The 15,137-nt window shown below is 41.3% G+C and overlaps 1 protein-coding gene across 1 annotated transcript in view; it reads left to right on the top strand.

The window, feature by feature from the left end:
• The window catches only part of DGKA (diacylglycerol kinase alpha), a gene marked incomplete at its 5' end in the record, with an annotated part of 30,535 nt that extends 18,169 nt beyond the window's left edge, over positions 1-12,366 (top strand). Inside the window, 11 exons of the mRNA XM_083353422.1 lie at positions 2,201-2,274; positions 3,172-3,246; positions 3,676-3,761; positions 4,872-4,961; positions 7,207-7,367; positions 7,992-8,056; positions 8,417-8,507; positions 9,024-9,222; positions 9,472-9,592; positions 10,329-10,389; positions 11,673-12,366. Coding sequence (XP_083209548.1) covers positions 2,201-2,274; positions 3,172-3,246; positions 3,676-3,761; positions 4,872-4,961; positions 7,207-7,367; positions 7,992-8,056; positions 8,417-8,507; positions 9,024-9,222; positions 9,472-9,592; positions 10,329-10,389; positions 11,673-11,771 — 1,122 coding nt within the window. The 3' untranslated portion in view covers positions 11,772-12,366. The remainder of the gene's footprint in view (positions 1-2,200; positions 2,275-3,171; positions 3,247-3,675; positions 3,762-4,871; positions 4,962-7,206; positions 7,368-7,991; positions 8,057-8,416; positions 8,508-9,023; positions 9,223-9,471; positions 9,593-10,328; positions 10,390-11,672) is intronic.
• Between the last annotated feature and the right edge of the window lie 2,771 nt (positions 12,367-15,137).

Raw genomic sequence — 15,137 nt, 5'->3', positions numbered from 1 at the left:
GTTGTGGTTTGGTTTGGTCATAGATCAGTGGAGGTGCTGCAGTCTGTGAATTTAGACTTGAGAAAGACGTGCAGGGAAAGTATCTTTTGCCTATAAACTCATAGCTGGGGGTTCACTTGCCAAGAACAGGGTCTCTAAACTTGGCTACTTTATGAATTGAGGACTTGGCTGGCTGGAGAATTATGGGAGTTGAAGTCTACAAGTCTCAAAGATGCCAGGTTGGGAGACTCCTGTCCAAGAAGAGCAGGTCTTGTGGAGGCCATATCACGTGGGCTGCCATATCTGGCCCAGAGGTCATAGGCAGGGCCAAGAGTCAGAGGGACAAGGCGTGGTTTCCAACATGAGGAGTGAGGCTGGGAGATGCTCTGAGTGGCCTGGGGTTCAAGGCCTTGCCTAAATAGAAAAACTGATGTCCTTTCCTCTCTAGGAGACATGTCAGTTTCCACTGCATGGATCTCCATTAGCATATTGGAAGGCTTGGCACCTTCTGAACTGGCAGTATGGGCGCTCACAAAGGGGAACTGGGAAGCAAATGATAAAAGCAGAGTGATATGCCACAATGTAAGCCCCATTCTTTTGCATATCTGTTGTGACATGTCACACGCAGACAGCATGGGCAGAGCTGTTTCAAAATGCTGAAAGCATCGGATCCTGTGTGTGCCTCTGAACAGCAGTCAACTTGCACTGAATCTAGGTTGCTACATAGGATGCCAGGGAGTCCTCAACTTACAGCCATTTGTTTAGTGAACTTTCAAAGTTACAATGGCACTGAAAACTGACTTAAATACAGTCCTTGCATTTCAAACAATCTCAGCATCCCCACGGTCCCAGGGTCAAAATTGGGACGCTTGGCAACCAGCATGTGTTTATGATGGTTGTGGTATCCTGGGGTCCTGCAGTGCCCATATTTTTTTTATTTTTTTATTTTTATTACATTTATATCCCGCCCTTCTCCGAAGACTCAGGGCGGCTTACAAGCTTAGCAGTAGCCTTCATTCTATGTATATGCCTGCTTATTAGGGCTTTCACACACACACCCAAGTGGCATTATTACAAAGTCAGCTTAATTGCCCCCAACAATCTGGGTCCTCATTTTACCTACCTCGGAAGGATGGAAGGCTGAGTCAACCTTGAGCCTGGTGGGATGCGAACCTGCACTAATTGCAGGCAGCTGGTGTTACTTAAGGAGGCATTAGCCCACTGCTCCACCAAGGCTCAGTATGCAACCTTACCAGCTGATTTTTGACAAGCAAAATCGATGGAGGAATTTGGATTCACTTAACTGCAATGGTTGACTTAACTGTGGCAAAAAGGCGGCAAAATTGGGCGCCAATCACTTAACAACTGCCTTACTTAGTAGTGGAAATTCTGGTCTCAATTTTGGTCATGAGTTGAGGATTACATGTCCATAGATGACTGACTGCTTCTTGCATCTCAGCTACTGGACACGGGCCTGTCAGGTTCTCCTCTTCAGCCTTGGAATTGGATGAAAGAGGGATATTCAAATGTGACAAATTGTGCAGGTCCTGATATTGCTCAACTGCAACTTCCAGCACTCCTAGCCACCTTGAGCAATAATGAAGAATGATGGGAGTTGTGATTCAGCAACATATCTACAAAAAAAGAGCCAGAAGGAAGGACGAATCCCTCCCATCCTGCTGTCTGTCAATCCCTGCTCTCTCCTGCCTTTCCATTTGGAAATCTATTTTACAGCATTCCAGATCTCTCCTGAAAAATAGTCTGCCAGGGTTCAAAAGCAGTAAAGTAGCCACTCAGCCAGAGGCATCAGCTTCTCACTGCAATGAAAGGTTTATCAGATCAGAAATTGCAAATACAAGACTATTTCTGGTAGATACATTTAAGGGTTAACGTTCCTACATATTTGCACAATTGATTTTATTTTAGCCATTAAAGGAGACACATTTATGTTTAAAGCTGATTGACTATACTCATAGCAATAAGAGAATTGCTATGTGCATCTCGGTATCCATAGACCCCTCTGGGAATAAAGCTTACAGTAAATCCATGTAGCTGCATGATTAGACTGATGTCATTTCTGGCTATCAAGCTGAATTTACCCCTGTTTTTTCTGTCTCTGTATGTGCTGTGCTATATCCAAATCTGCACCCTGTTGTTACAGTACAGCAATCAGATTTGGCCATTTACCAAGACTATTTGTCTTTCTAAACCCTTTCCACAGATCATCCCTTTGCCCGACACACACCCTTTGCTTGTCTTTGTCAATCCTAAGAGTGGTGGAAAACAAGGAGAGAGGTGAGAACGGTAGGGTTGGAAGTGCAAATGTGGGAATAGGGCAGGCTAGCTAGACAACTTAGGACAACTTAAGCCAACTTTGCTTTTGAATCCAAGCAAACCAAGTTGTTTTCAGAACATTTTTCTTCTTATGTTCCCAAATGTTTTTCTTGGGCATAATATAAATCCTGAGCTGCCTATATAGTGCCACGAGTCCGGTATCAGTGGTGAAACCCCGAAATTAAATTTAAAAAAATACAAATTATATATTTCTAAAAGTTTGGACTGATGATTAAGGCACCAGGCTAGAAACTGGGAGACTGTGAGTTCTAGCCCCAACTTAGTCATGAAGCCAGTTGAGAGACTTTAGGCCAGTCACTGTCTCAGCCTGAGGAAGAAGAAAAGCAATGGTAAACCACTTCTGAAATCTTGCCAAGCAAACTGCAGGGACTAATCCAGGCAGTTGCCAGAAATTATCTTTCACTTGAAAATACTACTACTACTACTAGTAGTAGTAGTAGTAGTGGTGGTGGTGGTGGTGGTATTGTTGTTGTGGTTGTAACAAAAATGTCAAATCCTGTGTAATTTCATTATATTTGCCTGAAAATGTGCAGATTTTATGCAGAGGTTGCTGAAAGTTTACCAATCATGGGACATATTTCATTTTTCATCAATAATTTGTTTAAAAAAATGTTGGCATCCATTGTTGAAAAGGTGGCCAGTTCTGATGTAGAACATACAAGCATGGTTTGCCTCTGTGTTTAGGAAGGTTTCCAAGGGAACCAGAATTGGGGTTTTTGATGAGATCTGAAGGTCCCTGTTTGATGGGATGCAATATTTATTTCTCTGTCAAAATGGATTTCTAGTTCAGATTTCATTGCAGTGGTGTTTTTTTTACTGTTTATGTCTTGTTGACAGAGTGCTGCGGAAATTTCAATATCTTCTGAACCCACGACAAGTTTATAATTTATTAAAGGGAGGTCCTGGACCTGGGTGAGTTAATGTGAACACCAGCCTTTATTTATTTTTTTTAATCCCATTTATATCCCGCCCTTCTCCGAAGACTCAGGGCGGCTTACAGTCTAAGCACAAATCAAATGTGCTTAGCAATAGCCTTCGTTCTATGTATATGCCTGCTTATTAGGGCTTTCACACACACCCAAGCGGCATTATTACAAAGTCAGCTTAATTGCCCCCAACAATCTGGGTCCTCATTTTACCTACCTCGGAAGGATGGAAGGCTGAGTCAACCTTGAGCCTGGTGGGATGCGAACCTGCACTAATTGCAGGCAGCTGGTGTTACTTAAGGAGGCATTAGCCCACTGCTCCACCAAGGCTCCCTGTTTATATTTTCCTGTTTATCTGTATTTCATGTCTTTTTGCAGGATCGGTAGCTAATTTGGGGGTGTGTTTTTGTTCTAGCCTTAATTTTTTCCGAGATATACCAAATTTTCGTATCCTAGTTTGTGGTGGTGATGGCACTGTGGGATGGATCTTGGATGCCATTGGTAAGTATTGTTTATATAGTTTTATTAAATATTTTTTAAAAGGATTAAAAACTAATACCAAGTAATAGATATAGGAAAAAAAAGAAAAGAAGAAGGAAGAAATCAAAGATAAAGGTAAAAGTGCAAGAAAGGAAAAAGAGTAAAAGGAAAAAGAAGAAGATACAATGAAATAGTTTCCGATATTCTTTCTAGTAGTTTTAAGAACAATTAACATTTATCTCTTACTTTATGGTTACAACATAACTCTGTTCTTTCTATAATCTATTCTGTATAATCATCAAAACCATAAACCATAAACTCTTTTTATTTTTCAAAACATCTATAAAGAAGTTCCAGTCAGCAATAAACATAGATACTATGTTTTTTTTCTATTCAGAGAAGTCAAATTAACCATCCCTGCATGTTTTATCATGTCCATCAATTATTACCTTATTGTGGATAATACCGAATCTTTCCATTTGGGGGCATACAATAATCTCACTGCAGTTATCATGTATAAAACAAAGTTCCATGACTTTTTTTCCAATTGTTTGTCTATCAATCCCAAAAGAAAAACCTCTGGTTTCCACTCTATATTAATCTTTAAAATCCTTTTATCAGCACATGTATTGAAATCCAGAATTTTTTAGTTTTTTTACACATTCACCAAGCAGACCCTATTTTCCCAGTGTTCCATCTGTAGATTATAACCAAAAATGTTAGCCCATTTTATTATATGTTCTTTCATTTTTACTCCTGTTTCAAATTTCAGTAAAATATGTTCATTGTTTGTACACATTTCTATTTCAAACTCAGTCTTTTGTCTATATTAACTGTTTCGAATATTAGTAAATAAGAACCCTTGACAACTATATACCCTCTGCTACCAATTCTTCTCCTGATTTTATTTTGCATGACTATGATTTCCTGCTTGCTGAAGATCATTAAAACAATATTTTTTGCACCAAAACCCAAAAGCCGATTAAAAGTACCCGTAACATGCCTACAATCCTACTAACTGGTTGTCAACTAACATCCCTGTTTTCATTCATGGCAACATATAAAGAGAGAAATATTGCCAAATTCTAACAAATTATGCACAGATTATTTTTCATGTTGCTTCCTTCTCAGATAAAGCCAACCTACCAAGCCGGCCACCAGTGGCTGTTTTGCCTCTAGGAACTGGCAATGATCTGGCCCGCTGTCTTCGTTGGGGTGGAGGTGAGTAACAGTTGCCAGCAGGGCTACCAGGCCTCCCTTCTGCTACACCAGGGGCAGGCAACCTCGGCTCTTTTATGACTCATGGACTTCAACTCCCAGAATTCCTGAGTCAGCTATGCTGACTCAGGAATTCTGGGAGTTGAAGTCCATGAGTCATAAAAGAGCTGAGGTTGCCTACCCTTGTGCTACATCTATGAACCCCAATGCTTGAGCATTCACTTTGATCTTGTGAGGAGTATTTTTCATATATTTTTTCTAAGCCCAGTGTATGACCAGTGGGCTTACCGAATACCAGCGTGGAAAGGAACTTGACAGGAAATTAAACTCATAAGCTTAGACAGGCTCTAGATTTATCTCTGGAATTGTAGATTAGATCCCAAAACTTGACGTCTGGACCCATTCCCACCTCAGGTATATCCTAGACCAGTGGCTCCCAACCTTTTGAGCACCAGGGACCGGTTCTGTGAAGACAGGTTTTTCTGTGGACTGGAGGAGGGCCTGGGTTCTCATGCTGCCTGCATCCCACGAATGGGGCTTTGCTTGTTTATGCGGACCAGTTGCTGGCATGCCGCAGCCTGATGCAGGTCCAGGGACTGGGGGTTGGGGACCCCTATCCTAGACCATGCCATATTCCTCCAAGGAATGGAAATAATTGATTTATGCTGAGACCTTTTTGTTTTGTTTTTTTCTAATAAGAGTTCTGCATATATAAGGATCGCAACAATTAAGGAAAAGAATGCGGTAGTTAAACTCTAATCAGCATCTGACCTGAAGAATTTCAGCAAATTGATAATTTAAACATAGTTTGGAGTCTTGAGAGGGTGATTAGATTGAAGTTTAATTAAAACATTCTAAACTGCACTAGGGAGGGGAAAAATATTTGTACTGGGGGAAAAGGAGAATGGGGAGAAGCTTAGGATTTTTTTCCACTTGCTTACTTTTATGAATTGGAGTATTGACTAAAGTGGAACTAAGTAGAGAATGAAAAACTCTACTTTCTATTGGGGAGGGAGGCTGCTTTAAAGTCATGGTTGACTCCTGGCGACTGCCTGGATTAGTCCCTGCAGTTTTCTTGGCAAGATTTCAGAAGTGGTTTGCCATTCCCTCCTTCCTAGGGCTGAGAGAGAATGCCTATCTCAAATTCATTGGTTCATAAATTTGGTTTCTTTTCACCTGTATTGTGTATACTTTTATTTACATATATATTTTTGTTCCTACTGCATATACTATGTCTTTAATATGTAATGAAATAATCAAAATGAAGGAAAAACATTTATAAAAGAAATATTTCCGGGAATGGCTTCTATTCCGGCAAAGGTTTGTAGTTGGGAATAAGGTGAGGCCAATATCAAAATAAACCCCATTTAGAAGTAAATTTCAATAACACAGTTAGACTCCCCTTATATTCTACCTTGAATCCCCTATAGAGTTTGAATTCATATATTCATGGTTGAACATATATGACTCCAAGTATTACTAGCACACCATTTATAATAAGATATAGCCAATAAGAGGGATGAAGTCCAGCTGGGGCATTCTTATTTCAGATCTCTACTCAACCGTATAATTTCTGCATACTTCTGATGGTCACTGCCTTTGTGGGCAGGAGTAAATTGTCAAAAGGACAGTTACCTATGTGAAGTGGATCATCTTCTGACGAAATTAGCTTGGTATCACAACTGTTTTCCATTCTAGCTTACGTTATTCCACACTAATAATTTATAGCCTCTTCTAGAGTTATCCATCTATTTTTGTGCCAAAAATAATAGTAAAGCAGGCAGACTTTATGTCACTTCACTGATGGGTAAGTGATGCTGTGAAGAACTTTAAGGTGCTAATATAAAAACAACCTGTTTTGCCCTTAAACCAGAGGTCCCCAACCTTGGCCACTTTATGACTTGTGGACTTCAACTCCCAGAATTCCTCAGCCAGCTGCTGGCTGAGGAATTCTGGGAGTTGAAGTCCACAAGTCATAAAGTGGCCAAGGTTGAAGACCCCTGCCTTAAACAGTACCAATAGGAGCAGTAGCATGTGAGTTAGTGTTAATATATAAACAAGGAAAAAGAGTTTGAACTGCCTGGATGTATTCATTCTTAGCTGAAAATTGCCTAGCAAGATGAGAAGAGACCAGATGATAGAGATTTCATAGCCTCTTCCCTTTCCTAAATAGCCTCTTCATAGCCTCTTCCCTTTCATAAATCAGTGACTCTTTAATTCTCCCAAATAATGCTCTGCTCTTTCCCAGGTTATGATGGTGAGAATCTGGTAAAGATAATGAAAGATATTGAAGCAAGTAGCATCATACAGATGGATCGCTGGTCAGTGCAGGTGATGCCGGAGAACCCTGATGAGAAAGGAGACCCTGTGCCCTATGAGATCATCAATAACTATTTCTCCATCGGCGTAGTAAGTAGAAACACATGAAAACGTGAGAGAAGGATTGTCCTTTGCTCAAGAAGGCAAAGAGGGGGTAGTTATCTCTATGTATACTGAAAGAAAGAGTAGCGATGATGCGGGGACTGCTCTAAGCTTGCTGTTGCCCTTGAGGACAGTAGGCCCAGAAAGAAAATGGCTATCAGAAACATCCTTAACAATGAAAAGGAAGGAGGCAGGATTTAGTAACAGGGAGACAAGATGGATGTGGTGGAATCTCCAGCTAGACTGGAGGGAAGTGTTAAGAGGGGGCCAAGCTTAGAGTCCTTGCAGTACAGGAAGTGGCACAAAGTCAGGCTGACTTTCCCCAGAATCCCTGAAGCCTTATCTGATTGTTCCCAATGAAGTCTGTCTGGTGAGATTCTTGTAACATAGGTGACTAGCAATAAAGCCTCTGCTTGAAACTATTCACCAGTGGTTGCAGTTGCTTGTGCCCGACAGTGGTAGTTTTTGAATGAACTAGAGAGGTTGCTAATGGGTTTAAGAAATGAAAGGGGAGAGTTAACTGTATGGTTATCTCTGTGCTGAGGTGTCTCTCATCTCCACAAAGCAGCTCTCCAGCCCTGACTCTCTCTCTTTCACTTTCCTTTTCTTCAGGATGCCTCAATTGCCCACCGATTTCACGTCATGAGAGAGAAATACCCAGAGAAATTTAACAGCAGGTTAGTTGAGTTGTGGAAGAAGGCAGGGATTTCCTGTTGCTGCCGTCCTGTCCCTTTTCAAGGCTGATTTGGCAATTCTGAAATCTCAAGTCTTCCTGTGAAACTCGATATAGTGCTTTTGTGTTCAACTCTGCCTCTAGAAATATCTCCACTCCCTTTGACACCCTGATTTGATTTTCTGGGAAGATATAAGGACAGATAGTCATGCAGAGAGAATGGTTCTGCACTGGGCAGTGAAAAGTGAATACCTGCCATGGAGTGGGGCTCCCAGCTGGCAAGCCCTATCAGTGGATGTGTTTGCCAGGGACAGAAGTAGGGCTCAACCACACACACCCTCTACATTGCCCCTTTTCTGAATAGGATGAAGAACAAGCTCTGGTATTTTGAATTTGCCACATCGGAGACTCTCTTTGCCACATGCAAAAAGCTCAAGGAGTGTTTGTCTCTAGAGGTGAGCATTTCCTTTGTGGTCCTGAGTTGATCGCTGATCTGGGTTGGAAAATTGTTCACTCCTGTAACCAGCATGCATTTCAAAATCATTCCAAAATGATTTTGTTTTAGCCTGGAACATTATGTTTCCTATGAACATAATATTTATTGCCCTGTACACCGCCCTGAGTCCTTCGGGAGAAGGGCAGTATAAAAATTTAATAAATAATAATAATAATAAATAATAAAATAATAATAATAAAATAACATGTGCAAAGTGTTTTTCTTTCTTTGACGCTGATTAGCCTGAAGCAATCTATTACACTTTCAGCATTAGGAATTCTACCTCAGGCAAAATAGTTAATGAGAAGCTTGAGTTCTTGAACTTCCTGCTCCTAACAGTGCCATTTCTGCATATTTACCCAGCTGTGCAAGAATGGATCTAGAACTTGGATTCTATAGTGCTATTCAAATTATTGCATTAAAAAAACAATTATTGTCTTGCTCACCTTCCTTTTTTATGTATGTCTCTACCAAGTGCTGTGGGCAATCCCTGGACCTCAGTGGAGCCCTCTCTGGAGTAGCTGTCCTCAATATTCCTAGCATGCACGGGGGGTCCAATCTCTGGGGTGAGACCAAAAGACCTTTGGGGGAGGCAGCGGCACGTAGCACAGCTGGAGGAGCAGCACAGCCCCAAGTCATCACTGAAGCTGAAATCCTGAAGAACTGTGTACAAGGTGAGTCAGGAGAGTGAGTAGAATGGTACAAAGTTTGAAGCCTTGCAGATTGGGCTATTTACATTGTAGTAAGCATGACAGAGAAAGGCAGGCATGGCTTGAGAGGGTGAATGAAGAAAGGCACACAATTCCTAAGAGGACAAGATAGATTAATGCTGCGTTGCCCTTCCTGAAACATGTTGTGAGAACTTGAGGTGATGGGGTGACTTTTCTTATCTTTGGCTTTTCTCCCTCCAATTCTCTATTCAGATCTGAGTGATCGACGGATGGAGGTGGTGGGCCTGGAGGGTGTGTTTGAAATGGGACAGATCTACACAGGTTTGAAGAATGCAGGCACACGGCTGGCTAAGTGCTCTGAGATCACCCTGAGGTAGGTGGGCTGTCAAGTCAAAGAGTGTAGTTGCCGTTTGGAACTCTTGACAGCCTTTCCTTCAACTTTCTCAAGGGGGCATATACATGGCTTGGTACACGTGAAATAATAATGATGCCTCTGTGAACTTTAAGAGTGAATGTCTATTAATGGTAATTGACACCCTTCTTAGGCTGAGTTGAATCATTACCATTATATAGAATGACTCAATGAGTGTTCCTAGGCAGCCATTATCCCTGAGCCTCATCCCAACTCCACATCTGCCATATGAGATTAAGAATACTGACCATAAAGATTGCTGCTGGGAAATGCCCAGCCAGGCTGGCGGGGAGGGCTCAAGTGGGGATTAGCCTTGAATCGTTGTGCAGTTACAAGAGACCTAGGGCTGAGCCCCTGCCCAGTCCATGGGGCTTCATCTGTTTATTCCCAAGAGAAGGCAAGCAGTCTGGGAAGATTCCTGTACTATAGGCAGAATACAATAAAGTAGTTAGTGAAATCTACACGTGTGGATCTGGTTTCTTGCACCTGATAATTGCTGTGATGATACGTGATATGAAGGTATGATGGTGCTAACTGCAGTATAGACAGATGAAGGCAGGAAATCATTACTAAGATGCTCCATATTTACTGTCATCTTCAGTATTTGTTCTTTGGATAATTGCACGAGGACCTCTACAAAATCTGAATATTCATCATCTCATGCCACCTGCCTGTTTTTCTCATGTCTTTGTTGCAGAACTTTCAAGCATCTTCCCATGCAGATAGATGGAGAGCCATGGATGCAAGCACCGTGCACAGTAAGCACCTCCTAAGGTCATATTCTGTGTTTTTTAGCATTGGGTATGAAGACCTGTTTTGGTGAGGCCATAGAACTCCTTATTATAGAAGGCTTGGTAACCAGCTCAAGCACACAGCTGGTGCATTCTGGTGAAATCTGAAACTTGCAATGCATGAGTTGCTGAAATATGAAAATTGCTAAGAACAGTTAATGAAAGGGCTTTATTACTTTAAGCTACATCCACCAAGGCAGACATTTCATGAAAATATATGTAACCTACACTGTTTCAAATAAAAATTTCAATGAGTAACAGTTAAAAGCTATCAAAAACAGATGAATTTTTAAAATAGTCTTGAAAGCACCTATAGATAGGGCCAGCCATTTGCCTTCTGAGAGGAAATTTTACAAAACAGGGCCACTGAGAAATGCTCAGTCTATCTCTTGGATGGTCAATAAGAGGTTTGTAAGAGTGATCTTTAAAAGTAAGTCAGTTCATGTTATGTGAAGGCAAACCTCAAGCTTCAAATGATCATTGGCTGTTCTTTGTGTAATAAAAAAACATTTCCACCATCACCCCCTTTCTTACAACACAGCTGATCAGAGAGCATCTGGACAATGAGGAATAAATAATTATTTCCAACAGTGATTTTTATCAGGATGTAGCATAATTGATGCAGTGGAATATGATTAAAACCTTTTCCCTTTATCAGGATTTCTGCATTATTTTTTTTAGTTTTCAGTTCAAAAAAACCTAGAGGGTAGTTCCAACTCCAACTGGGTCATTGCAGATTTTTTAGGACTTTTTCCCCCTCAAATATTCCAGAAATAAATACCCAAGAAGTGACATCCACCAGAAAAGCTGGTAGATTGTTTTCAAATTGCCACTCCTAGCTAATTGAAGCAAGCCACATTACTAATTGAATAGTTGTCCAAGATTTGCAGCAGGCCCAGTGGGGACTAGACTGATGGTGCATTCTTGTCCACTCAAGGCCAAAGTATCACTTCAAGCAGGCTGCAAGTGATCCTTGAAATCAACTGGACTTAGATTAGGGCCTTAAAGATCAACTAGCTGGGTTGGATGCTCTATCTTGATGGACCGATGGAGTGTGATCGAGTCTATGTTAACTTATAATGACCACAAGGAGACCTATCTGTGTTTTAGTTTGAAGAGGAGAGGCAACCAGACAGTGGTTGGTCTGCTCTAATCATCCCAAAGCTGTGATATGGGGGGTTGGATGGGCAAGTGGAGGAAAGGCCTGAGTCCTGCTCTAAAGTGTTGACACATTTTGCTCTTTCTTTCAGATCAGAATAACTCATAAGAACCAAGCTCCAATGCTCATGGCACCGCCTCCCCGTTCCTCCAGCTTTTTTGGCCTGAAAAAGGGACCCCAGGAGACCTAAACGGGGCTTCTGTTCCTTTCCGGGAGCAACTGCTTTCACCAAAATGAAACTTTGGGTCCTCTGTTGGGGTATTCTGCTGCTTTGTGCCACAAGGAGAGCCCTGTTCTGTCACCACTCTCCATAGCAAATTAGAAGAAGCCAAATTTCTATCTAGTACTTGGCAAAGCAAGATCTGAATTCTTAGCTTTTGCAACATGCATCATTCTTGTCAATTTCCTAGTTTGGAGCAGGAGAACTTGGGCTCTCGGCCTGTTAGGTTTTGCAGCACCCTGTGATTGGGTGTTGCCCTCAGGTTTCCTGCGTATGTATGCTAGTCTCTCTTTTAATGTGTGGATGCCAAATTCTTCCTTTGTTGCCCACTAAAAAGCCTCTGTAGACGGCTACCTCTTGTCGTTCAAATTCTGTTCCTTGTAGATTTTGCTTTTTGCACTTGCTGTAACTACTGAAAGACAATGGTGGCACCAGCTGTTCTTTCCTTCCCCTCCTCTTCCTTTCCTCTTTTTTTAATTTATTATGATTCCATGCCAAGTCCTTCCCTGTACAGTTTTCTCAGAAGAGCTTCAACGTGGTAATAAAGGACTGAGCTTGGATACGTTTTTCCCACTGTAATCAGTTTTCTTGGCTAAAAGCAGAAGTAAGCTGCTCCCAGTTTTTGAAAAGTTATCTACCTTTTGGTCAAAGCTTGTAGAAAATGAAACGAAGCATGTTACAAGATTTCTGACCCACAAAACAGTAGAGAAATGGAATCTCATCACTGGCTCATTTTACCTGCTATTGTGGGAGCACAGTCTCAGTCAGGCATCGCTATGGGGGCATTAAATACTAGGGCAGGAGCAGCTTCTTCAGAAGTCATGAACTTCAGCACCCAGTCAACACAGCCAGTGGTGAATGATGTGTACATCAACATCTGGCAGGCCATACATCTGGCAGGCCATAGGATTCCCTTCTCTCCAAAGTTCTGTGCACACTGGCTTTGTAACTTCTTACAGTTGTGCAGCAGAATATGCATAGAAGCATGAAACGTCCATGCAATGTGTTACAATCATACAGAGGATCAAAAATTGGGAACCTGCATATTTGCGGGTATATCTGCTCACGATAAAAGCCTTCATTGGATTTGTAAACCTGTCGGCATGGATTTGCTGCTTTTCCCGCTTTCCTTCACTATACTGTGTGCAAGAAGGTAATGTAAGATTACACAGGAAAAAGCAAGCATTATAGATTTTTGCTGTTGCAGGTTTGATGTTTGATTTAGTTATCCCAAATTCTATCTGTCAAGGATTGGGATAGTTTTTAGTACTAAGTGTATGAAAGCTTGTTCAGTAAGATTAGGGGGCCATGGACAATAGTCAAGAATGTTTTTTCTCTATTAATCTTATAAAAGTCAGAAGGCTGCTATTTTATTTTGGTATAACATACTGTTTATTCCTTTGTGGCACTAGGATTATGCTCTCTTTTTGGAACATACCCTGAAAAATTAACAGAAGATTCCTAGCATTCTTCCCCAAATGAAATTTCTTGGCACACAGCACTCAGATGCAGTTGTGTTGTATAAAGGTCCAACATCTTTTTCTGTTGTAAGGCACCCATAAAAAGTAAAACACAGTGCAATAGAAAAAGAGTAGGACTTAATCCCTTCCCTCGTAAATCATCCTCACCTTTTGCTGATTTTATCCCCATAATGCCCCAGATCTATCTTTGGGAGGGACAAGCTTTAGGGGCCAACTGTTGAAAGCAAAGAGTAGAGCATTTCTTTCCCATGAATTCAGAGGAGGCTGGGTTAACCTTGTTCTAAGACATTAGTTTAGTTTTATTTGTAACTGTGTCCAGCCACTGTGCTGTGTAAACACTGGTTTATAACTTAGTGTGAACCCAGCCAATGTGGCTCGGTCAATAAACCACAGCTGGGTGATGTATGAACCATTCTGTCCCTCACAATTTCTTCAGTAAAACTTCCACTGCTGGAGGGCTGTGCAACAACGAAGGAAGACTATGGTTTGTTAGACCTGGTTTTAATGCATTCCTTTTGGCCTGGGATGGGAGATAGGATTTCAGGTAGTATCTTGGGAGATGCCACACCTCAGGATGCCAAAAGCAATAAGCACATCATGTTTAAAGAATTAAGGCCTTTCCATGCTTCCATTTTTAGTACAATAAAAGTGCAGTTGTCCATTTATTGCATCTAACTTTGTACATTCATCACAGTGGCATCATGTTCACACAGAAAAGGAATCTGGCACTGCCATTTTTTTGTTTCGTGACTCATAGAATGAAACAATGGAGTTGGTGTCTGTATTGCAGGGCCATGTGGGAAAATCCATTTTAAACCACAGATGTTTGTCACAGATATGCTGCTATCTATGGTTTCTAAGATTCTGGAAAGCGCTATGCCTCTTTTCATGAGCTGCAAACAAATCCTATGTTTGTGCTCTTGCATGTTCCCAAGTGCCTCTTCTCACTTGAATCAGAAGCCTTGCACAGCCCTAACCTGGTTAGAATAGCAGGGTGTGACTGGGGAGACCCAGTTCACATCCCCATTCAACCAGGAGCTACACTGAGATGGAAATGGAAATGAGAGGGAGATGTCAAGGGCTGCCATAGAAAAAGCACAATGTAGCTACTGTTCATTACTGATAATGAGGAAAGTTGATATGTTATTTCCATGAGTTTTAAAAGCAGCATCGAACACAGCTCTCAACTTAGCTGTTTGAACTGGGAAAACGAAGGGAACGTGGAAACGAAAACATTGGAAAATAAAATGTATCAGACAGTGAATATTTTATGGCCCGCTGAGCAAAAGAAGGCTACTTAAAAGAGTCAGCATTTACAGAGATTTTCTTACGATTTTATTGGACTTAAGGATGCTTCTGTGTTGTTATGGAATAAGGAATGAATCTGAGCACTTGCATTGTCTACTACTGTATTCAAATTATAGTACAATACGGCATGAGGGTGCTTGAAGGAGAACAAGAGATATAACTGTCTCCAACACTAACAAGAACAAAACAGTTGATGGCACCAGCATGGTCTCCCTTCAGCGCTCTGCATTTAGTCTTACACAACCTTTCTTCGGTCTTGGTGATAGTAACACAATAACCATTGGAAGGGATCTTGGAGGTCTTGTAGTCCAAACCCCTGCTCAGGCAGGAAATCTTATACCGTTTCAGACAAATGATTGTCCAGTCCCTTTTTAAAAAACTCCCATGTTGGAGCAACCATAACTTCTGGAGGCAAGTTGTTCCACTGATTAGATGTTCAGTGGAAATTTCTCCTTAGTTCTAGGTTGTTTCTCTCCTTGATTGGTTTCCATCCGTGTTTCTTGTCCTGCCTTCAGGTGCTTTGGAAAATAGGTTGACCCATTCTTCT

Source organism: Vipera ursinii (assembly GCF_947247035.1).
Source record: "Vipera ursinii genome assembly, chromosome: 2".
In the NCBI taxonomy this organism is placed as follows: Eukaryota; Metazoa; Chordata; class Lepidosauria; order Squamata; family Viperidae; genus Vipera; species Vipera ursinii.
Note: the sequence above shows the minus strand (reverse complement) of the source record. Positions and strands in the feature narration are given on the sequence as shown.